The following is a 24303-nucleotide window of genomic DNA, read 5'->3' as shown; positions in this document are numbered from 1 at the left end:
AATTTAGATTTTTTTTTTTTAAATAAACTATAGGGTGCCACTGAAGGTTTCTGAGAAGAGGAGATATGTGAATTGATCTTTGTTTTAGTAAAAGCTCTATGGAAATGGAGGTGGAGAGGCCATAAAGGGGACTGGGGCAGAGTCCAGGTGATGGACAGTGTCTAAAGTGGGACCATGGCCATGTGGGGAAGCCAACCTCCCACTGCACCCTGACCCCCTGGACCAGGCCGACAGTGACCTCACAATCACCTTCTAGTCTTTAAAGGCCAGTATCCCAGCTCTGGGCTAATGCTGCCCTTTATGTTCACATTTACGTTCAGAGGAAAACACCCTACCATCGGATTCAGCCAGGCCAGCAGCCAGAAGCAAAGGGTTCAACGGAGGGAGAGCCTGCCCCCATCCCACTCAAGGCAGGACCAAGACTCCAGGATGACCCAGCAATCACAGCACCTGAATGATTGCCTGCCCACAGAGAGGAAGCTGGTGTGGAGGACGCCCGAGGAGAGGCGAATGTCAGACCTCACGTGGGTGTTGGATTGGCTGGAGCGGAGGCAGGGGAAGAAGAAGCAAGCTCTCCAGGTGGGTACTGTCAAAGAAATCCTGCAAGGAAGATTTCATTCAAGACTACTGCAATATGATATGATGGGAGAGGGGAGGGCTTGAAGCAGTGGGGTGAGCCAATAGAAAAGCACTGAAGGACCTGGGGGGAGGTTGCCAAGATGATCAAGCCATCCTTGCTTGCTGATTATCCCTGTATAGGCAGCCTCCTACCCTCCCACAGAGACTGGGAGGTGGGGATGCTATTTTTCTTGTTGATTCTCTTTCAAAGGGATGGCTCCCAGGACCTTGGCAAAAACCTTCCTGGACTGTAAAACTGGGCCAGAGGCTGAGGGAACATTTACATTCCAAAGGGGCAGAGAAAGAATTTACAAATGTTCTAGAAGAATTGTTCCAGGAAATGGACAGCTCCTGTTTTCTGTCCTTCCTCATCATTTATAGTCAGAGAGCTCTGGAGGGCCAGGTCCATCAGACATGCTTAAACACCTCTGACAAACATTTTATCGTAAGGTATTAGTGATTTACCCATTCTAACCCCTGCCGCCCACTTTTTAGGGGGTGTTAGGGCTTGACTGCTGGACCTCTCGGGACTCAATATCAATCACAGAAGTCATATTCCATTCTATGATGAATATATTTGACTCCATCTCTTCTCACTAAGATTATATTCTAATGGTGTTTTCATACTTTTGCCTTTATATCCGGATTTTATTGTAAATAGTTTTGGACCCAGGGAGGGAACAGATTTAATTCGAAAATACAATTAAATCTTCGAGCATCATTACCCTTCTTGGAAGCATTTGGAATTTGAAAGAAGCTCCTGAGAGGGGGCGATGCTCCATGGTAGGTCTTGGATGGCAAGTGGCTGGGGACCCTTTAGTGAAGATGCTGGAACGGGGCTGGCTGCAGCCTCCTCTCCTTTCTCCTGGCAGTCCAGGATTTTCCCCACCTCAGCACGATCATGATGCTACCTAGAAGGCTTGTGCCCCTTGTGATCTATTTGTCATCAAAGAAGATTCTCTGAAGTTCAAGGTCTCAGGCACAGGGCCAGTGAACCAGTGGCTGCTGTGGTTTCCTTGGGTCTATGGCATCACCACGTCACTTCTACTCAGCTTTCTCCAAAAATAGGGACGGGGAGATACTCAGGACCCTTGAGGAGACGCTGAGGGTTGAGAGGGGAAGGTGGGGGGAGGGTCATCCCTACAGGAGCCGGACTTAAGTCTCTAATCAACCTGCAGTTTCAGCATTGGCCCCAGTTTGCACCCCTTCTCCCCACTAAGCTCCACAAGACCTGGAGGTTGATCAGCAACCCTCCTGAGATGGGGGGGCCAGGATCACCAGAGTGGGTGCTAGAGCTGGGTGGCGCCTTCCCCACAGTGGGGGGTAGAGCTGGTCTCTGGCGACTGGGGCACCCACGGACTCTTCCTCCTGTCCTTTCAGAACAAACCCAAGGTGGTGACACTCACTGCAGGAGCAGCCCCCAAGAAGGAAGTAAAGAAAACCAAAAACATCCAGAAACAGCAGGGAGGGAACCACCAGGTGGCATTCTCTGAGCAGGTGGCACAGCCCCGCCTACCCCAGCCCCTCCGCGGTCTCTGCGTGGAGGAATGACACCCACTCTACCCCGGCATGGGTGGCTTCTTTTTTTGTTTTAAGGCTCTAAGATTCATCACTGCCCCACAGCAGCACCTAAATGGGTCACCTGCCACCTCTCCCCCACCCATTGCACACCCCTCTGGGAAGACCTGCATCCCTGCTGTAGCTTCATTCTTCCAGGTGCCACCTCCCTCCGGAGGTGCCATTGAAAGAAGAGCCAGGGAGTCCCCTTGTGGCGCAGTGGAAACAAATCTGACTAGTATCCCTGAGGATGCGGGTTCTATCCCTGGCCCTGCTCACTTGGCCGGGGGCAGGGAGGGGTGTGAAGGGGCCAAGCCAGATCCGGTTCCCTAGCCTGTAACTTCTCTCCAGCTCCCCTCCCAGGCCTCAAGGCAAACCTCCAAGGACGAGGAAGCCTCCATCCTCTACCGAAGGCTCTACAGAGTAGGAGCAAAGGGCAAACACCTCGGCAGCCTGGCCCCGGGCAGCTACTCCAAGAAAGCTGGTAAGGGAAGCTCCTTGGTCCCAGGATGCTAGAATGGTCCTCTCAGGGGGACCGAAAGCTCACACCATCCCTAGGGTAGCACTATCCACACCCACCCAACCTCGGTGGACACACTTGCCCCATGTGACTGTTTAGGGATCACAGCGTAAGCTGGGTGTGACCTGGACAGGAGAGGAGTGTGTGTCAAGGCTCAGCCAGCCCCCAGGTGCTCTCGTCTCAAAAACGCCAGTACAGGATTCCCGTCGTGGCTCAGTGGTAACGAACCTGACTAGTATCCATGAGGATGTGGGTTTGATCCCTGGCCCTGCTCAGTGGGTTAAGGATCCAACATTGTCATGAGCTCTGGTCTAGGTCACAGATCCAGCTCAGATCTGGTGTTGCTGTGGCTGTGGCATAGGCCAGGAGCTGCAGCTCTGATTTGACCCCTAGCCTGGGAACTTCCATAGGCCATGTATGCAGCCCTAAAAAGCAAAAAAAAAAAAAAAAAAACGAAAAAAAAGCCAGTTCCTAAAGCTATTCTGGTAACGTCAACCTTCTGCCCAAGTTATCTAATTAGTGTAGACTCTGTGACAATGTCCAGGTGGTACAGAAGATGCCATGCTTGCTGACATCTGCCAGGTGATGCCTACTTTTGAAGAGTTGCGTTTGGGTTATGCCTGATGCCTATTGCCAAGACTGCCCACGTTCAAATCCCAGCCCCCACCTCTCAATAACAAACTCCAAGTTGTATATTCCCAAACAAGCCACTCCATCTCTGGGGTCTAGTTTTTACATCCATGAAATGGGACAATAACAGGACCTGCCTTACCGTACAGTTGTGAGGCTTTAGTGGGTGGAGGCAGGGAATGCACTTAGCCTGTTCCTGAGTAGGTTTTCAATAAACATTAGCCAGTGTCTTTTTCTAAGCAAACATTTTGCTAATATTCTCAGGTGGGCTGTGTTGGCAAAACAGCTGCATTTATTGTACCTGGCCTCTTGGGATGGAGGTGCATGGTGAAAAAAAAAATCAGCTCTGAGAGTTCCCATCGTGGCTCAGCAGAAACGAATCCAACTAGTATCCATGAGGATGCAGGTTCGACCCCAGGCCTCACTCAGTGGGTTAAGGATTCAGTATTACCATGAGCTGTGTGTAGGTCACAGACATGGCTTGGATCTGGCATTGCTGTGGCTGTGGTGTAGGCTGGCAGCTGTAGCTCTGATTCAACCACTAGTGTGGGAACCTCCATATGCTGCGGGTATGGCCCTAAAAAGACGAAAAAGAACTCTAGAAAGGATTCGTTAGCTCAAAGGAAGAGGAGCAAGAGCAGAGGCTGACGGTTCTCCTTATACAAACAGCCCTCATTGTGCCCAGCAAAGAGTTCTTTTTTCCATTTATTTAATACACCAAACCCATTGTAACCAAACTGCAGTTGCTTGCCTTTCAGAATTAAATATAATTGGCTCTAAATACAGGGCAAGATCCCGGACTAAAGGCTAGAATAGCTCTACAGTGGAAAAACTAGTGAAATCCATAAAAGCTCTGAAAGGGGCCCACATTAATTTCTTATTCCCTGCTTAACTACGATGGTAACATTAGGGCGGGAGTTCCCGTGATGGCCCAGGACAACTAGGATCCATGAGGATGCAGGTTCAATCCCTGGCCTTGCTCAGCAGGTTAAGCATCCAGCGTTGCTGTGAGCTGGGGTGTAGGTCACAGACACGGCTCAGATCCTGTGTTGCTGTGGCTCTGGCAGCTGTAGCTCTGATTCACCCCCTAGCCTGGGAACCTCCATATGCTGCAGGTGCTGCCCTAAGAAAGACAAAAAAAAAAATTAGGGGAAACTGAATGAAGGTTACACAGGAACCCTCTGAACCATCTTTGCAACACTCCGTAAATCTAAAAGTACTCCAAAATGGTAGAAAAATTTTTTAAAAATAGGAAGAGATTGATTTATGCCCTAGGAAAGTGCCACACCTTTCCCAAGCTTCCTGTCATCTCAATGTCCTGGTCCTCCGGGCCCCTGGGCATCTGTAGAGCCCGCTGCTGGTGGCCGTTCCCTTCTCTCTGCTCTCTGCCAACCCAGACACAGCACACCTTGCTTTCCTTCTCCCCAAACCTCTCACATGAAGCCTTTGTGTTAAGCAGACTGGACTGAAGGTTTGGGGTGACAGAGGGAAATCATTACATCACAGAATTACACGGCCAACATGTTAGACCTTGAGTATGATGCCCTCTTGTCCTTCCAAGTTCATTGTCTCCTGCCACCAGGAGATTCCCCGGCTACATTTCCTACGGGGTGGCCTCCAGATGTTGCGCTCAAACCCAGTCTAGAGTCAAACCCACCAGGCACCCATGATACAAGATTTAAGGAGGCGCTCGCTCTCAGGTGCTGACCCTGCACTTGTGTGAGCCTGAGAACAAGCACCTCCATAAATTTTGCCCCCTGGGTACCTCCTTTGTCTCACTCTAATCCTGGTCCTAATCCAGCTTGCCCTCTTCTCTCTTTCCTTTCCATTCCTCCATCCTGTGCCTTCCTTACCCCACACATTCCCACTGGCTTCTTCTTCTTCTTTTTTTTTTTTTTTTTTAGGGCTGCACCTGCAGCATATGAACATTCCCAGGCTAAGGGTCGACTCGGAGCTGCAGCTGCCAGCCTACACCACAGCCACAACAACACAGGATCCTGAGCAAGGCCAGGGATCGAACCCTCATCCTCATGGATGCTAGTCGGGTTTCTTACCACGAAGCCATAACTGGAACTCCCCCAGTGGCTTCTTGCCTCCAGGGGACACTTTAGTTCCTTTGTTTCACTGTATCATTCCACACTCGGTATAGTCTGTCAAGATATTTTCCTAAACAAAGGCAGTTCCTTCCCTAAGAGAAACTCATACACCACCCGATTAATTTTTTTCATCTCTGCATGAGGATGTCAACAGCGCAGTCTGACTTGGAGAATTTGTGATCCTCTGCAATCCCCCAGCATCTGCAAATCCACCCTTTTAGAGAGCAGTCTTTGCTCCCCTGATGTAATACACCCCACAGCCACTGGGGGTCAGCAGGTGTTCACACAGCCCAAGTGGGCAGGTTTCAGAGGCATCTGGGTGTAGCACCCAGGACTGAGTCAGGGCTGTGCCTGGGCACGGGAAGGGGAGCTTACTGTGAAGGCTGGCAGGGGGCCTAAAATGAGTGAGCAGGATCTGGTGTGGGAGTCAAGATGGAGACAAAGCAGCCCCAAGGATGGGCGTGGAGACTGTTAAGGGCTAAGGCAGGAGTCTAAGAGAGGATAAGGATGGGTCAAGGAAAGCTATTCTAGATCAGGACCTCTGGTTCTAACCTCCCCCAGCCTCACTCAGCACCCAGATCACTGGTGTCATTTTCTATTTTTTTAATTTTTGATTTTAATTTTATTTTTTATTTTTTTGCTTTTTTATGGCTGCCCCTGTGGCATATGGAAGTTCCCAAGCTAGAGGTTGAACTGAAGCTGCAGCTGCCAGCCAGCACCACAGCCACAGCAACGCGGGATCCAAGCCGTGTCTTCAACCTATACCACGGCTCATGGCAACGTCGGATCCTTAACTCACTGAGTGAGACCAGGGGTCGAACCCTCATCCTCATGGATACTAGTCAGGTTTGTAACCCGCTGAGCCACAACAGGAACTCCTATTGGTGCCATTTTACACCATGCGTAATTATCATTACCATTTATATTACTACCTACCTTGACCCAGAAGAGGATCAGCATCTCAGAAAAGGCTGTGGTCCTGTCTCCAAGGGATTTCCAGCTTGTGTCAATGAGGATGCGATTCTTTTGAAACACAGTGCTGCACAGAGACCGCTAAGGCCCCCTGACCCTAAAGGGGCCAGCTGTCAGTTCAGAGATCCATGCTGGACAGAAAGGCCCTAACCCAGTCACTAACTCATTATGAGACCTCGGGCAAGTCACAGCCTCTCTCTAGGCCACTGTCCCTCCGTTTAAGTAATTGAAGATGATCTAGACCCATTCCCCCCAGGCATATTCCAGTAAAATTCCCGAATTTTATTCATGAAATCTTGCAAGCTTACAAGAAGAACAATTTACTTACAAAAGAAAGAATCAGATTGGCATCAACCTGGAAGTGAAATGGCACCTATAGACTTCTGAGAACAAAGACCTACAATCTCATAATCCTTATCCTCAGCCTGTACATAAGTCAATGGATGATACTTGCAAATTTAGAAATAGGTCGTTCCTTTCTCAACTGTGTGTCCATCTGTCTGTAGAAAATGTTCTAGAAAAGAGCAAATTAGGAAATAACTGGTTGTAAAATCAAAATCCAGATACACACTCAAAACCATATAATATAGAAAGGATGAAAATGAAAGGCTATGCAAAAAAAGAGGTTCCTGTTGTGGCCCAGCAGAAATGAATCTGACTACCATTCATGAAGACACAGATTTGATCTCTGGCCTCGCTCAGCGGATTAAGGATCCAGCGTTGCCATGAGCTGTGGTGTAGGCTGCAGATGCGACTCGGATCCTGTGTTGCTGTGACTGTGGTGTAGGCCAGGGGCTATAGCTCCAATTCAACCCCTAGCCTGGGAACCTCCACATGCTTCGGATGTGGCCCTAAAAGAAGACCAAAAAAAAAAAAAAAAAGGCTATGCAAAGACATAACAAGAAATGCAAACTGATGAGGTGGATTTAAGTCAAAAGAAACAATAGGGTAAAAGAGGGATATTTTAAACTGTCGAAAAGAATAAATAATAACCATAAACCTACCCACAGCAAAAAAAAAAAAAAATAGTAGCTAAATAGATAAATATCTAGAAAGGCAAAGAGAATCTGAAAAAGTGAAGTTATGTTAGGAGATTGTAATACATTTCTTTCCAACCAAATAGGTCAAACAGACAATAGCAGAAGTACCTAGAAGAATCTAACAATGCAGTTAGCAAACCATAACTTTATGTTGGAATAGAGAACACATATTTTTATGCAGCTAAAAAATATTTACAAAAATCATCTGCATATTTACTACAAAGAAAATGTTACCTTTCAAAATAATAAAGATTTAGGGTTGTCTACATTATCTTAAAACAATAACTAGATTTCTTTTTTTTCTTCTTTCTTTCTTTCTTTCTTCTTTTTTAAAAAATTTTTTGGCAACACCTGTAACATGTGGAAGTTCCCGCCTGGGCTAGGGATTAGACTCATGCCACAGCAGTGACAGGGCCAGATCTGTAACCCACTGAGCCACATGGGGGGAACTCCCTAAGGCAATAATTAGAAATAAAATAAAAATTAAAAGATAATTTCAACAGAAAGTAAGAAACACACTTCTAAAATACCATTATATCAAAGAAAAAAGTCTGATGGAAATAAGCCTGTTTCATACCAAAACCCATGGGAGGAAGGCAAAATTTATACTCAGAAGAAAGTTTATAGCAAAAACTAAAAGTAACGGTTCTTGTCTTTTTTTTTTTTAAAAAAAGGCACTTTTGTTAATAAAATAGAAGAAATAATCAATATGAAAAAGAGAATTAATACATCAAATACCAGCTAAGATTAATGAAATATAGTTAAGGATAAATCCAAAGCTAGCTTTTTTTTTTTTTTTGGTCTTTTTTAGGGCTAGACACATGGCATATGGAAGTTCCCAGGCTAGGATTCGAATCAGAGCTACAGCTGCTGGCCTACACCACAGGCATGGCAACTCCAGATCTGAGCCTCATCTGTGACCTACACCACAGCTCACGGCAACACCAGATCCTTAACCCACTGAGCAAGGCCAGGGATTGAACCCGCATCCTCATGGATGCTAGCTGGGTTTGTTACTGCTGAGCCACAGTGAGAACTCCCACAGCTAGCTTTTTAAAAAAGCAAGTGATAATAATATGAAATTATCATGAGCCTTGTCAAAAGAAGAGTAAACCATATATAAGATTTTATATGACGAGGGATACATAAGCAAGAGAAAACATACATTCAACGAATTATAATACAATAGTATATACACCTCCAAACAATACATTTGATAATCTACCCTAAATGATTACCTATCATACTAAAAAATATCAAAATGGATCCATAAAGAGTAGAAGAGTTGAACAGAGCAATTTCCAAAGGAAAAATCGCAAGACAGCACTTTCCCACTGAAAAAGCCACCAGGACAAATGGTTTCACACTGAGTTCTATCTATCATTTAAAAAGCAAATAATCCCAATGTCACTTCAGTGATATTGCAGACCGTATAAAATGTAGACATTTCTGCATGAATTTGACAAGCCATCAAAACCTTAATATTAAAATATTAGGCAAAAAAGCAAGCCAATCTCACAACAATATTGATGCAAAATGATAGAAAAATTTTTTTTTGTCTTGTTAGGGCCCCTCCTGCAGCCCAGGGGTCGAATCGGAGCTGCAACTGCCAGCCTACGCCATAGCCACAGTAATGCCAGATCCAAGCAGCATCTGTGACCTACACCACAGTTCGAGGCAATGCCGGATCCTTGACCCACTGAGCGAGGCCAGGGATCGAATCTGCATCCTCATGGATACTAGTCAGATTCATTTCCACTGAACCATGACAGGACCTCTGAAAAATTTTAGCAAATAGACTCAGTGTATGAAAATGTAGCAAATATACCCACAAATGAATATGAAATATACACTATATGAAATGAGTAACACCCCATAACCAAGTGGGGTTTATTATAGCAGGTTACAAATGGTTAGGTTATCAATATTGGAATATCAAATAACAATTTATTACATCAATAAGTTAATGGAAAACCACATGATCATATCAGTAGGTGATAGAAAAGCAGTAAATAGAGTCAAGCAAAAAAAACCCTATGTAGACATGGGTAAAGCTGCCAAATATTGTATAACATATACCAAAAATAGTAGCAAATATCATTCTAATGATGAAATGCTAAAATCACTTTAATTAAAGTTCCCGTTGTGGCTCAGTGGTTAATGAACCCAACTGGTATCCATGAGGAAGCAGGTTCTGTCCCTGGCCTCACTCAGTGAGTTAAGCATCCTGAGTTGCCGTGAGCTGTGGTGTAGGTTGCAGACATGGCTCAGATCTCACGTTGCTGTGGCTGTGGTGTAGGCCAGCGGCTATAGATCCAATTCAACCCCTAGCCTGGGAACCTCCATATGCTGCAGATGCAGCCCTAAAAAGACAGAGACAAAAAATAATAATAGTAAGGCATGACCGCTCTTACCATTATTGACGTTATTTTGGGGAATCTGTCCAAGACAACATGACAAGGAGATACATAAATTCTGTGAATATTAGAAGGAATATATTTTCCTTTTTTCCCTTGATATGATGGCATTTCTGGAAAACTTAAGAAATTCTAGTCAAAAAATAATAAAATCTGAGTTCCCGTTATGGTTTAGTGGGTTAAGAACCCAACATGGTGTCCATGAGGATGCGGGTTTGATCCCTGGCCTTACTCAGTGGGTTAAGGATCCAGTGTTGCCCCAAGCTGTGGCGTAGGTCACAGCTGTGGCTCAGATCTGACTTTGCTGTGGCTGTGGTATAGGCTGGCAGCTGAGGCTCTGACTCATCCCCTAGCCTGAGAACTTCCATATGTTGCAGGTGCAGCCATATAAAGGAAAAAATATTAACAACAATAATAATAAATCTGGTATGGTTGTGTTGTCTTTATACTAGTCATACCAGTTAGAAATGGAAATAGGGAGAAAATATTCCATTTGCATAAGTAAAAATCTGTAAAATACTTAGACACTTATTTAACAAGAACAATTAAGGTCTCCAAGTTCTAGCCCCAACAGCATGTCATTCAATACAAATTTTTTCTTTTTTTTCTTTTTTTGTTTTTTTGCTTTTTAGGGCTATACACACGTCATCTAGAAGTTCCTAGGCTAGGGGTCAAATCGGAGCTGCAGCTGCTGGCCTATACCACAGCTCCTGGCAAGTCCAGATCCTTAACCCACTGATGGAGACCAGGGATCAAACCCACATCCTCATGGAGACTAAGTCAGGTTCTTAACCCACCGAGCCACAACGGGAACTGCTATTTGTCCTTTTAAAATCCAGCGCAAAGTTCATCTCCTTTGATACCTTCTCCTACTCACCCTCTAGTTTAAAGTTCACGTTAGGTGAATTTTCTCTAGGGAGGGAGAGAAGACTGAGAAAAGGAAATGAAAGAAGGAAGGAAAGGGAGTTCCCATCGTGGCTCAGTGGTTAATGAATCTGACTAAGAACCATGAGGTTGCAGGTTTGATCCCCGGCCTCACTCAGCGGGTTGGGGGTCTGGCGTTGCCATGAGCTGTGGTGTAGGTCACAGACGTGGCTCAGATCCCCGGTTGCTGTGGCTCTGGTGTAGGCTGGCAGCTACAGCTCTGATTAGACCCCTAGCCTGGGAACCTCCATATGCCCTAAAAAAAAAAGAAAAAAAAAAAAAAAGGCAAGGAGAAAGGAGGAGGAAAAAGATGAAGAAGAATTAAATAAATACTTGGGAATTTCCCATCATGGCTCAGCAGAAACAAATCTGACTGACATCCATGAGGATGCAGGTTTGATCCCTGGCCTTGCTCGGTGGGTTGGGGATCCAGCGTTGCCATGAGCTGTGGTGTGGGTCGCAGACGCACCTCAGATCCTGTGTTGCCGTGGCTGTGGCATAGGCTGGCAGCCACAGGTCCAATTTGACCCCTAGCCTGGAACCTCCGTATGCCGTGGGTGCAGCCCTAAAAAGATGAAACAAATAAATAAATAAATGCTAAGCAGGAGAACTGGCCAAAGCCAGGAAAAGATCTCATATCTCAGTAATGTTTGAAGCCCATGTGGGCTTTCAGGCCTTCCACCCTACCTCTCCGCCCTCCCAGGATCTCATTCCCTCGTGACATCTGTCCCATTTCAGACTTGGACATCAAGGACGCAATTGCCCAAGAGTCCACTCAGCGTTCAATTCCATACCTTCGACAAAGCATCAAGGATTCCATCCTACAGGACCCCTTTGCCCCACAGAAGTCCACCCTCTGGAGAGACTGGATGGGCAAGATGCCCGACATCTCTTATGAGAGGAAGCTGAGGAGCCTCATGGAGAAGGGCATGGAGCCCAAGATGGATACGGCAAGGATGCTGAAGCCAGAGGAGGTGCTGAGCTGCCGGTGAGCAGCCCTGCCTGGGTGGGGCCGGGTTTTGCTCATGACTATCTGTGGGTCAGACGTCTGGGTTGAGCCTAGAGCGAGCGAGGGGGGCTGCAGCACGTCCGAGCTCCAGTCCCAAAGGGCTGCTCCAGGGCTGAAGCCGGTGGGTTTCCGAGCTGCCTCCCTCCCTGGTGGGCCACCTCCAGGATGGACACATATAGGTGCTGGCATTTTGATGCCATGCTTTCAGACCTGTACGCTACCCTTCCAACCTTTCTAGTTGTTTCACAAAAGAAACCATGAACATTGGAGTTTCCATCATGGTTCAGCAGTTAATGAACCCAACTGGTATCCATGAGGATGAGGGTTCGATCCCTGGCCACACTCAGCGGGTTGAGGATCTGGGCTTGCCATGAGCGGTGGTGCAGGTCTCAGATGCAGCTCGGATCCCGCGTTGCTGTGGCTGTGGTGTCGGCCAGTGGCTACAGCTCCGATTGGACTCCTAGCCTGGGAACCTCCATATGCTGTTGGTGCAGCCCTAAAAAGACCAACAAAAAAAAAAAAGAAAGAAAGAAAGAAAGAAACCATGAATATTATTCACGAAGGAAAGAGTGAGTTGTTTGTGGCCTTGGGTTAACAGGAAACTCCCCTAAGATCCTTTACACTATGGTGTTGCTTTGCAGGATAGTAGCCACTATTCCCAGCAGCAACCTGCTGTATGTTTGGAGTTTTAGACTCTAAAGGGACTGTGAACAAAGCATGAAACCATTTGATATTTACTGCTCTTACCAAGGGATTTTCCTTCTTGCTTGTTGTCTTATTTATCAAGACCCACCAGTTTTCAGCAACACCAAACAGCTTGGTTTCTGCCCCCAAATCCAATCTTCCCTCACCAGCCCAATGATAGTCTCTCCCTCTGTCTCTCTCTCTTTGCTTTTTTTTTTTTTTTTTCTTTTTAGGGTCCCACCTACAACAAATGGAAGTTCCCATGCTAGGAATAGAATTAGAGCTACAGCCTACACCACAGCCACAGCAATGCAGGATCTGAGCTGTCTGTGATCTACAACACAGCACACAGCAATGCCGGAACCTCCACCCACTGAACCTCCACCCTTATCTCATGGATACTAGTTGAATTTGTTTCCACTGTGCCACAACGGGAACTCCCTGATAGAGAGTATTTAATTGACTCTGGCCAACAGACAGCCTGCCTGGGCTCCACGGTGGGGAGAAAAGAGACTTGGACAAGGCTGATACCTTCCAAGGAGGGGGAGAGAATATTCGGAGAGATGGCATTTAAAAAAAAAACTCAAGGAGTTCCTGCTGTGGCTCAGCAGAAACAAATGTGACTAGCATCCATGAGGACATGTGTTCGATCCCTGGCCTCGCTCAGTGGGTTAAGAATCCTGCGTTGCTGTGGCTGTGGTGCAGGCCGGCAGCTACAGCTCTGATTCGACCTCTAGGCTGGGAACTTCCATATGCTGCGGGTATGGCCCTAAAAAGACAAATAAAAATTTAAAAACCATTAGAAAAACATCCAACAAAAGGATGAAATTGTCCTTTGGGGTCTCAGTGAATGCCCACAGGTAGACATACGTGAGACCTATTTCCCCCCCCCCCCCCAGGGCTAGACTGGTCAGGGAGGCTGGACTGTGGCTGGAGCTGTAGGGAAAGTGAGCCCAGGTGTGGGGACTGGCGGGTGGGGTCTGAGCTGGCTTAAGAACATGGAAGCTCTGGGAAGATCTTGAAAGAGAAAACCCAGGTTCTATCAATATGCAGCTCCTCCTAGTTAATATTTTAAATCAGTTTTTTACTTTAATTTTTTAATTAAAAATTTCTAACTAGACGTTCCCATTGTGGCTCAGTGGGTTAAAAACCTGACATAGTGTCTAGAAGGATGTGGGTTCGATCCCTGGCCTCTCGAAGTGGGTTAAGGATCCAATGTTGTCACAAGCTGCAGCATAGTTTGCAGATGTGGCTCAGATCTGGCAGTGCCATGGCTGTGGCATAGGCCAGCATCAGCTGCAGCTCCAATTCGACCCCTAATCTGGGAACTTCCATATACCACAGATGCAGCCATAAAAAGAAAAAAAAATTCTAATTGTTTGAATATTATTTTGATAAATACTCATCTTGGGACTTCCCTGGTGGCTCATCAGGTTAGAGATCCAGTGTTTTCACTGCTGTGGCATGAGTTCAATCCCTGGCCCAGGAACTTGTGCATGATGTGGGTGCAACCAAGAAAAAAAAAAAATACTCACCTCTATTCCTACAACTTTCTCAGCCTTTATTTGCACTGTCCTGTATTTTCCCCAACCCTTGGCCTCGCTCAGATCTTACACACACGGCAGCAATGAGACAACACCTAACAATTTGCATCCTGGTTTTTTCTCCCCATTTGGTATAAGGTCCCAGCCATGTTACACTTTCTTCTTCCTACTGACATTTTAATGCTTACAGAAGAGTCCTTGAAATGGAGCTTCCATTGTTTGTTTGATAATTCCTCTGGTGATGGCATTGCCTATTACTGATAATGCCAAAATAAGCACTTTTTTTTTTTTTTTTTTTTTTTTGTCTTTATGCCACTCCCGTGGCATATGGAGGTTCCCAGGTTAGGGGTCCAATCGGAGCTGTAGCCACCGGCCTACACCAGAGCCACAGCAACTTGGGATCCGAGCCGTGTCTGCAACCTACACCTCAGGTCACGGTAACGCCGGATCGTTAACCCACTGAGCAAGGCCAGGGATCGAACCCGAAACCTCATGGTTCCTAGTCGGATTCGTTAACCACTGCGCCACGACGGGAACTCCAGCATTTTTATTTATATACTTTTTCCTTTCATTGATTTCTCTTCTTGGGGTAAGTTGAGGACCTGAATGAAACTCCTAAGTCAAAAATAACCAACTTGAACTTTTTTTTGGAGGGAGGACAAATGGTGGTGGGGGGAGACTTAGCATATATGTTGCAAAATTGCTTTGCAAAACAGTTACACCAATAAAAACTCCTACCAAGTCTTTGGGGTGCCCCTCACTCTTTTATGAGAACACTCTCAGCTCCAGAAATGTCTGGAGATCCAGTCCCTGAACAGAGGTCTCACACTGATGCTCCTTAAATCTAAGCTCTTTTCAATCAAGTTCAGACCTGGAGTTCCCATTGTGGCGTAGTGGGTTAAGACCTTGACTAGTATCCATGAAGATGAGGGTTTGATCCCTGGCGTCCCTCAGTGGGTTAAAGGATCTGGTGTTGCCTCAAGTCGCTGCATAGGTTGAGGATGAGGCTCAGATCTGGTGTGGCTGTGGTTGTGGCATAGGCCAGCAGCTGCAGCTCTGATCTGACCCCTAGCCTGGGAACTTCCACATGCTGCAGCTGTGGTCCTAAAAAGACCAAAAAAAAAAAAAAATTTGGAGCTCCTGTCACTCCACCTTCAACTAACCTCTTTGGCTTTGTCTCGCTCAGATACCTGAGGTTGTCCAAGAACAACATTCGAACTTTGCTCAAGCTGTGCAGGGATGCAGGAATGAATGTGGACATCCACCCTCACATGGTCGAAGGAGAGATAGACACAAAAAAGGTGTTCTCCCAAAACATGAGTGTAGCCCTCTAAGTAACTCCTCTCCATGGCCACCTCCCTCTGATGTTGGACCCTCTGGAACACCACACCTGGCCTTTCAGACCTGCGGCATCCCCTTGAGACAGGAGCGATCAGGAAACAAGGCTAGATTGCTTGGAGCATTGTGTTGATGTAGTGTTTTTCTTTGTCATCCAAGTCACAACTGACTCAGGAGAAGCTGTGGGTTTCCTCCGTGCTCCTCAAAGAATGCTCCTTAGAAAGGAAGTCTTAGAAGAAATGAGAAGGGGGGCAGAGTCCCCAGAGGGACTTCAGGAGGGAAAAAGTGTTGAGGGGCTGTGGGGAGACACACACCCTAGGTCTCGCCCACCTTCCCCATGGGGGACGCATCTCTGGGGGGAGCTGGCTGTCTTGTGTGTCGGGTGGAGAGCAGATCAGGAGAGCAGGAGGGGGAGAACTCTGTCGACTCGGGGAAATAGGATTACTCAAAGAAGCCACAGAGGGCAAGGAACTTGCTCAGAGTCACCCAGGCAAGAAGAAGCAGGGCTGAGACGAGAAGAGCACCCTCACTCTAGTTTCCCGTTCTGCCTTCTTGCATGCTGGCGAATCAGGGAAATCCTGCAGGTTCAGAGATGCTGCGTTCTTATCATGGAGCAACTGACAGTTGAGGTTAACTGCCAACTGAGGTCCCTGTGAACACTTCAAGTATGTTCAAATCCCAACTGCCCCACCTATGAGCTGTGTGACTTTTGGGGAGTTACTTTCCTTCTCTGTGCCTTTGTTTCCTCATCTGTGAAAGGGGCTCGTGATTGAACCTGCTGAGCTGAGATGCCGAGAAGAAGAAATAAGAGCTTGCCTGTAAAGTGTGAAGCACAGACACTGAGCACAAGAGCTCAACAAACATGTGAGCTGTTCCTAGAGTTCCTGGGTAGACGAGGAGCAGAACTTCCAGCCCTGGCTCCCCAGAAGGTGTCCTCAAAACTGGGCCTTTTGATGTTGGGCCAAACGCAGTTGAAAATCTGCTGATTCCAAAACCATGCCCCTCGTGGTAAATCCAAAGATCCCTGAGCCCCCAGGGGCTGCTGCAGCTGCTAATACAGCAGTGGGACACAACTAGTCAGGTTTTACATTCTGCCTCCACATACAGAAAGGGCAGGGATTCCATTACCCCCCATCCTGAATGCTTTTTAAATCTCCATGCCACACCTTTAGACTCCAAACTGATCCCTTGGAGGTGAGTGGCTGCACGTCATTGCCCTTGGGAGTCAGAATAACATTATGGAGGTTTCCAACCATCCCCTTCCCATACACCCACCCAGGTCACCACCAAGGGAAGGCAAATCCCCTTAGGGTTGCAAGCAGGTCAGAGATGTATGCCTGGAGCACAGTACCCCCTGCAGTGTTGGGACAGAACCACAGCTGAGCCCACAGCCAGAATCTTGGGAAACCAGTTGCCAATGATCACGTGATAGTCCCTCTCTCCAATGAGCACCTGCTTTTTGAGAGAAGTTTCTTCTCAAGGAGGGGAAAGGAAGGTATTTCTGGAGCATCACCGAGCATCAGACACTATGTGGATATTGTCTCATGCAAATCAAAACTTAAAACTATCTCCAGAGGCATTTTCTTCCTCCTGCTGACTCAGTGGTCTGCTTGAGTCACTGCCAGCCTCTTTCCTGCATCAAGTGTTCTTGCCTTCAGGAATTCCTTCGGCCTATCTAATCTGTTTCTCTCTTGCTGCAATTGGAGTCCATTTTCTTTCATTTGAGTCACAGAAGAAAGGGAAGTCCATCTCCTTTGTCTAATAAATATTCCTATTTAGGGAGGCTGTGTACTGAGGAACAAGCAGACAAAATGGCCCTGAGAATTTAAATGCCAGGTATGTCACTAAGAGCAACCATGTGGCGTGACAATAACCATTTAGCTTGTCCATCTTCACACTTGTTTTCTCACAGTTTTCTGACATACAATTCCTTCGGGTTGTTTATTTTTCCAGTTTCCATACCAGAGCCCTCTTCAAAGGCATGCATGGCTGAAGGATGGATCTAGCCAAACTCTCTAATAAGGTGTCAAAGACTATTTTCCTTTCTGGTAATACAGATTGACTTCAAGGGGACTCTAGATTGCATTCATTCATTCTATCTCCCACACCAATTGTATATGGCAGACTTGCTACCTTCCCCTTGTGGTCCACCTAGACCACTGGCTCCTTTTCTGCAGGGCTGAAGTTGTACATCAGCTTTTTCTCCATGACACCATAGGAGGCCCAGATGCAGGGAGGAGCTCAGGGAGAGGGAAGCCCAGACCTTCTGATGTCACAGAGAAGCTGGGGAGGTGCCAGTGTTCCAAACTCTAATCTGGTGGAGTGAGCAGGTGACGCAGATCCAACCCACAGATGCAACTTACACCACAGGTGCGGCAATGCTAAATACTTTAATCCACTGCACCAGGCCGAGGATCAAACCTGTGCCTCTATGGTGACTCAAGCTGTTGCTGTTGGGTCCTTAACCCATTGTGCCACAACAGGAGCTCCAAAGGACAAAACTTTTGAGAATGAATAGTCACCAGAATTTTTGTATGAGAAGGAAGAGCAGGCCAAAGGAGTAGTGCATGCAAAAGCTCAGAGGTCAGGGGGAATATGTTGGGGAACTTTCGGGTAATTCTGCCTGCGTGGGATGGAGAATTGACAAGGACAGTGGCAAGAGAGCCTCCGCTTACTAAGGATTTGTGAACTGTGCAGCAAAGGTTTGTTTTTTATTTTGGGTTTGTGATTCATTCATTTAGCAAATATTTATTGAGTGCTTATTTTGTGCCAGGAACTGTTATAACTACTGGGGATACAGCAGTAAACAGAAAAAGGCACCATTTCTGTTTTGTTGGAACTTCTGTTAAGTTTAATTCTGAGTTGATATACCTCTCAACACAAATATTTTCAGTAACCGATGAGAAAATAAAATCAGGGTACAATGAAAATAAAGACCTGGGCAAGGGTCAGGGAGGAAGGAAATGTGTGAGTTACTATGTGGCTCCTGGAGGAGGAGGCAGCCATGTGCAGATCCAGGATGGTCTGCTCCAGCAGAGGGGACAGCAAGAGCAAAGGCATGTGCATGGGACTGAGAGGATGATCACTGGGCCGAAGCAGAGCAAGCGAGGAGACACAGGACTTTGGGCTTGAAGATTATGGTCCAGAGTTTGGAGTTCATTCAACTGCAACAGGAAATCATTGGAGGGTGGTAAAGGAGAGATCATCCTGACTTCTGAAAGGAGAAAATATTGTGAGGGGGAAGGGATGGTCAAATTGGTTAAGGAGATGTATCAGTTAGCTATCGCTGTGTAACAAATTACCTCAAAACATAATTTAAAGAACATAACTCCTCATGAGTTCACTGGTCAATTGAACCATTCTGATTCAGGCCAGGCTTGGCTGATCTAGGTGGGCCTTGTGTGTTGGTACATTATCTAGTGCCCACACTGAGGACTGGCTGGTCTACGGTGGCCTTGACTGGTATATCCAGTCTCTGCTCTATGCACATCATCCTCCAACAGGCTAGCCTGGGCTTGTGTTCATGGAGAGTCAGTGTTCCACGAAGTGCACAAGGTCTCCTGAGAACCAGGCTCAGGGCCAGCACACTGTCATCTCACTGTAGTCTACAGTGGCCAAAGAAATTCCCAAGTTTAGCTCAGAGTCAAGGGTGGAGAAGTAGACTGTGCCTAGAGAAGGAGGGAGCTTCGAAGTCACATTGGCAAGACCTGGATACGGCCGGGGGGGGGGTGCGGATAAAGGATTATGACCATCGTGCAATCAACCTACCACCAGAAGCTATTACATAGTTCAAGAAAGAGAAGTTGGAGGCTTAAAACACTGGGATCATGGTGGAAGCAAAGAACTGGGAAGACGTTTTGGAAGGAGAGTTGATAGAATTTTCACTGAATCAGAGGAAGGCACGAGGAAGAGAAGTCAAGAGTGATCCTTGAATCATCCTTTGGCCAGAGCAATGGTGCGGTGTGCCTGAAATGAGCTGGGGAGGAGTGAGGGAGAGGAGACAGGAACCAGGGATCCACAGGGGCTGGTTGGGCAGGAGGCACCATCAGCATCCATGATGGCGCTCCAGGACTCACCGGAAGCCTCTGACAGGTATTGGGCAGAGAGTGATGTGGCAAAGGACAGATTGGAGGGCTGGCTCTATTTGTGTCCTAGGGCTGATGTAAAGAGTACTACCAATTGGCTGCGAACAAGAGTCATTTGCTTTATCAGAGTTTGCAGAGGCCAGAAGTCTCAAATCAAGGTGTGAGCAGGGCCACATCCCTCCTGAAGCCCCTAGAGAAGCATCCTTCCGCTCCTTTTTCCAGCCTCTGGGGGCCCGGGTGTTCCCGGGCACGTAGCAGCATTGCTCCAGTCTCCTCCTCGGTCTTCACATCCCTGTCTTGTCTTGTCACATCCCGGTGTGTCTCTGTTCTTCCTATAAGGACACCAAGCAGATTAAATTAGGGCCCTTGCTATAATGTCATCTTGGCCCAATTCTCTCTGCAAAGATCCCATTTCCAAATGAGGTTACATTCCCAGGTACCAAGGGGTTAGGACGTCAACCTATCCTTTTGGGGACACAATGCAACCCATAACACAGCCCAAGACCAGAAGAGGGGTGGAGTGTTCCCCAGGAGACACCTGAACTTGTGACAGGTTGGGCTCTGGACCCCACACTCCTGACTCCCTCCTTGACCTGGCCCTCCTGGCCACACCCTGCTGCTCACTCTGCCCATCTTTGCCCTGTGGACATGCCAGTGCTTGGACCCCAGGCGGGTGGCCCCAGGAGCAGAGTCATCACACTGCTGGGACACTCAGAGAGCCAGGACCCCGGGAGAGTGTCCCCATGCCCCTGGTTCCTGAACTTGCTTATCAACATACAAAGTAATTTTAGCAGGAGGTCAACCCCAGCCCTGCTGAGCTGACAGCCACATCCTCAAGGGACAGGGCTGTCAGACCCTTGAGTGGGGAATTGCTGTGGGAACCCCACCTCTCAGACCCCAGATGCTCCTGCATAACTGGGTGCAGTCTTCCCTGGGGTCCAGGGTGGGAGGGAAGGGGGAGGGAAAATGAAGGCAGGAATAAAACTTTGTCGCACCCCGGCTGCTGGTCCCCACGGCACTCTCTGTGGGTCTGGAAACCTCACAGTCAAGCTTCTGCACGTTCTGGCCAAAGAGCCCACAGTGAACCCTAAGATTCACAGGTAACAGAAAGGGGGGAACAGTGTGTCAGCAACCTCAAGCCAGGGACCACCGCAGCACGCTGTACTCTCATAGTTTATAAACTCTGAAGTGCCCTGGCAAGTGGTACCCTTACACTGCATTTTCTTTTTTTCTTTTTCTTTTTTTTTTTTGTCTTTTTGCCATTTCTTGGGCTGCTCCCATGGCATATGGAGGTTCCCAGGCTAGGGGTCTAATCAGAGTCCGGCCTACGCCAGAGCCACAGCAACTCGGGATCCAAGCCGTGTCTGCAACCTACACCACAGCTCACGGCAACGCCAGATCCTTAACCCACTGAGCAAGGGCAGGGACCGTACCCGCAACCTCATGGTTCCTAGTCGGATTCGTTAACCACTGTGCCACAACAGGAACTCCAACACTGCATTTTCTCAAAGAAACGGACATATATCCCAGGAAGAGATTCACCCAGGTACGATCCCCCAGTTTATGACAAAGGTGACACTGCAGTGCCGTGGGGGAAAAGATGAGCTTTTCCATAAATCAGGCTGGTCAATTAAATATCCATATGGAAAAAAATATTGCAAAAATCAGTTCCAGATGGATGCAGATTGTGAAAGCTTTCAGAAGAAATGGGAGACAACCCCCATGACCTTGGCATAGGCAAAAAATCATTTTAACAGAACACAAAACCCCCAATAATAAGAGAAAATATCAATAAATTATTGTAAAAGCAAGAACTTCTGCTAATGGAAAGACATCATCAAGAGAGTGCAAAGGCAGATGACCCAGGAGGGAGAAAATCTTTCTGAATAGTGCTCCTTTTTTTTTTTTTTTTTTGCTTTTTAGGGCCGCACCTGCAGCACATGGAAGTTCCCAGGCCAGGGGTTGAACTGGAGCTGCGCTGCTGGCCTATGCACAGTCAGAGCACTGCCAGACACAGCAATGCCAGACCCATGCCATTTCTGGAAACTACACCACAGCTCACAGCAATGTTGGATCCTTAACCCACTGAGCAAGGTCAGGGATGGAACTTTTGTCCTCATGGATCCTAGTCGGGTTTGTTACATATTTTTTTTAATGCCTAGAAATCAATAAGAAGAAGGTAGGCAACTCAACAGAAAAATGGCCCAAAGTCTTATGTAGATACTTTATAGAAGAGGTTAGCCTAGTGACCAATAAATATGAGAAATTGAATTAGTCCTCAGGAATGCAAATTAAAAATACTAAGCAGTACAACTAACACCCACCAGAATGGCTACAATACCACAGGTAGGTAAGAATGCATAGCAGCCAGCTCTCACACTGCCATTGGAGTGGCAGCTTGGCACACCACCTTGGAAAACTGGCAGTATCTGCAAAAGTCACATATACATGCTCCCCATGGTCCAGTTTTTCATTCCTAGACACATACTTAACAGAATTGTATGCATATGTGCACGAAAAGTCTGTACTAGAACGTTCATAGTCATTTTATGTAATATAGCCAAATTCTGGCATCAGCCCCAATATCCATCAACATTGAAAGGGATAATTGTAGTATATTCACATAATGAAATACTGTATCAAAAAGAGAAGGAACAGGAGCCCCTGTCATGGCTCAGCAGTTAACCAACCCAACTAGTATCCATGAGAACATGGGTTCGATCCCTGGCCTCGCTCAGTGGGTTAAGGATCTGGCGTTGCCGTGAGCTGTGGTGCAGGTCACAGACACGGCTCAGATCCAGCGTTGCTGTGGCTGTAGGGTAGGCTGGGAGCTGCAGCTCCGATTGGAGCCCTAGCCTGGGAACCTCCATATGCCATGGGTGTAGCCCTGAAAAGACAAACAAAGAGAGAGAGAAGGAACAAATATGGGTGCATGAACCACACAAACATTACTGTGCAAAAGTAGCAAGATACAAAAGGGAATAGCTATACAATGCTATGCATACAGCAGTCATCCGGGCAAAGGAATCTAGGAACCTCCCGTGTTGGGAGTCAGGATACTGGCACCCCCTGGAGAAGGGTGTGTAGTGACTGGAGGGGCTGGAGGGGGACCCTTGGAGAACGGTTCCCCAGGTATTCGTGGGTAAAAATTCACTGAGCTGTACACTGGGATTTGTGTCTTTTAGGCAGGTATACCGTAGTTTACTTAAAAATTCCTTTAAGGAAAAAGTATACTAGATGTTTTTATAAGAGAGTTCAGGTCTCGTTTGCTAAAAACAGTAGGCGCCTCAAAATGGAAATGATTCAGGTTTTCTCCACCTTCAAGGTGAAGGTGTCCAGGGTTCAAACTTCCAGTCCTAAGTCCTGGAAATTAGCAGACAGCCTGGTGACTCTGCTTGGTGATGGAGTGCTTATATTTAGCTGTTGCTAAGAGAGTAAATCTTGAAAATCCCCATCGCAAGAAAAATTACATTGTACACCTGAAACTAATAAAATGTTGTGTATCATGTATATATCAATAAAAAGTTAAAAATAAAAATCAAGGACAGGCGTTCCCGGAATGGCTCAGCAGTTAATGAACCCGACTAGTATCCATGAGGATGCAGGTTTGATCCCTGGCCTCGCTTAGTGGGTCGGGGATCCAGCGTTGCCGTGAGCAGTGGTGTAGGTGGCATATACAGCTCTGATCTCATGTTACTGTGGCTGTGGTGTAGGCCAGCGGCTACAGCTCCGATTCGACCCCTAGCCTGGAAACTTCCATATGCTGCAGGTCTGGCCATTAAAAAAAAAAAAAAGACAAAAAAAAATTCAAGGAGAGGGTCAAAAGTGAGGCAAATCATGTCCCCTGTCGCCCTCCAGTCCCCAACATAGCAGCAGTTCCTGTTGACCGCCACCAGGTGGGGCTCAATCACAGCAGAAGACAGGCACCGGCACACGTCTAACCTGGCTACTTGTAGAGCCCTCAGCCCATGAGCGGGGCACCTGCCCCCAGGGTCCAGCCTGAGCTACTCACACCAGCTCAGGTCCCCTGGGCACGTCACTCCTCGGTAGCTTCAATTCTTCCTCCCCAAATGAGGGCAAGAAATGCAATTGAGAACCAGATTTATATCTAATGAGACAGGGAAATCTTAGCTAGCTGGGGAAGACCAAGGTTGGCCCAGACACAGAAATGGAGGAAGTTTCAGGACGTGCTGGTAGGCAGTGCGGGCCATTGCAGCCTTTCTTGGTGAAGTTACACACAGACTTCACAGTGACCAGCAATTCCACTCCTGGGTCCCGATTCCAAAGAAGGTCTGTCACGGGAGATACATTTGGGGATGTTCACTCAGGGTTGGCAGGAGTAGCTGGGTGCTGGAGGCGTCTCCCCCTGGGGAGGTGGATGGCAGAATGCAGTGGGTGAAAAAGGTGGGAAACAGAATTAGATGGGGGACACCGCTATTCCTCTAAACTAAAAATACATGCCTCGAAAGAGTGCGTTGCTTGTAAGAATGTGTATAAATGTGTTAGGACAGCTGGGGGGGGGGGAAGGAAGGAAAGAAAGAAGGAGGAAGAAAGAGAAACACATGTGGATGCGTATACCAAGTTTCTAGGGCTATTGTGAAAAGAACCTCAGGGAAGTTTCTATAAATCTCTAGCCCTTAGTGAGTGCCCCCCAAATTATTTTCTACTCATGCCTTTACACATCAATAGGTATTGAGCACCTACTGTGTGTCAGGCACTGTGCTAGGCTCTGCAACCCAATCATGAATACAAGAGACCAGAAAGAAAACTTCCCACCATGGAGCTGATATTCTAGTAGCTTTGAATCATATTCCACAAACTTGGGTATAAAAGAAATGGCACATTTTCTTAAGTGAAATTACTATGCGT

General features: G+C 47.1%; 1 protein-coding gene across 2 annotated transcripts; it reads left to right on the top strand.

Moving 5' to 3' along the window:
• Positions 1 to 293: 293 nt before the first annotated feature.
• On the top strand, positions 294 to 15470 carry C6H16orf78 (chromosome 6 C16orf78 homolog). Of its 2 annotated transcripts, XM_084965736.1 has the most exons (5): positions 297 to 579; positions 1999 to 2115; positions 2527 to 2659; positions 11513 to 11762; positions 15198 to 15470. In XM_084965736.1, the coding sequence occupies exons 1-5, from the start codon at positions 301 to 303 to the stop codon at positions 15343 to 15345; spliced, it is 927 nt and encodes a 308-aa protein (XP_084821862.1). In that variant the 5' UTR covers positions 297 to 300; the 3' UTR covers positions 15346 to 15470. The 2 variants fall into 2 exon arrangements, with proteins under 2 accessions (XP_084821863.1, XP_084821862.1); XM_084965737.1 differs by lacking the exon at positions 1999 to 2115 and having other exon boundaries at positions 294 to 579.
• Positions 15471 to 24303: the final 8833 nt, after the last annotated feature.

The sequence above is a fragment of the Sus scrofa genome, chromosome 6 (genome assembly GCF_054392235.1).
Source record: "Sus scrofa isolate SSC_HxYL_T2T_F1_AM1 chromosome 6, Sscrofa_HxYL_maternal_Yorkshire_Landrace_v2.0, whole genome shotgun sequence".
Lineage (NCBI taxonomy): Eukaryota > Metazoa > Chordata > Mammalia > Artiodactyla > Suidae > Sus > Sus scrofa.
Note: the sequence above shows the minus strand (reverse complement) of the source record. Positions and strands in the feature narration are given on the sequence as shown.

Coding starts and splice junctions, on each gene's coding strand:
- C6H16orf78 (XM_084965736.1), top strand. CDS start 301: ATGTTCACATTTACGTTCAGAGGAAAACACCCTACCATCGGATTCAGC. Junction 580..1,998: donor AGAAGAAGCAAGCTCTCCAG/GTGGGTACTGTC, acceptor CTGTCCTTTCAG/AACAAACCCAAGGTGGTGAC. Junction 2,660..11,512: donor CAGCTACTCCAAGAAAGCTG/GTAAGGGAAGCT, acceptor GTCCCATTTCAG/ACTTGGACATCAAGGACGCA.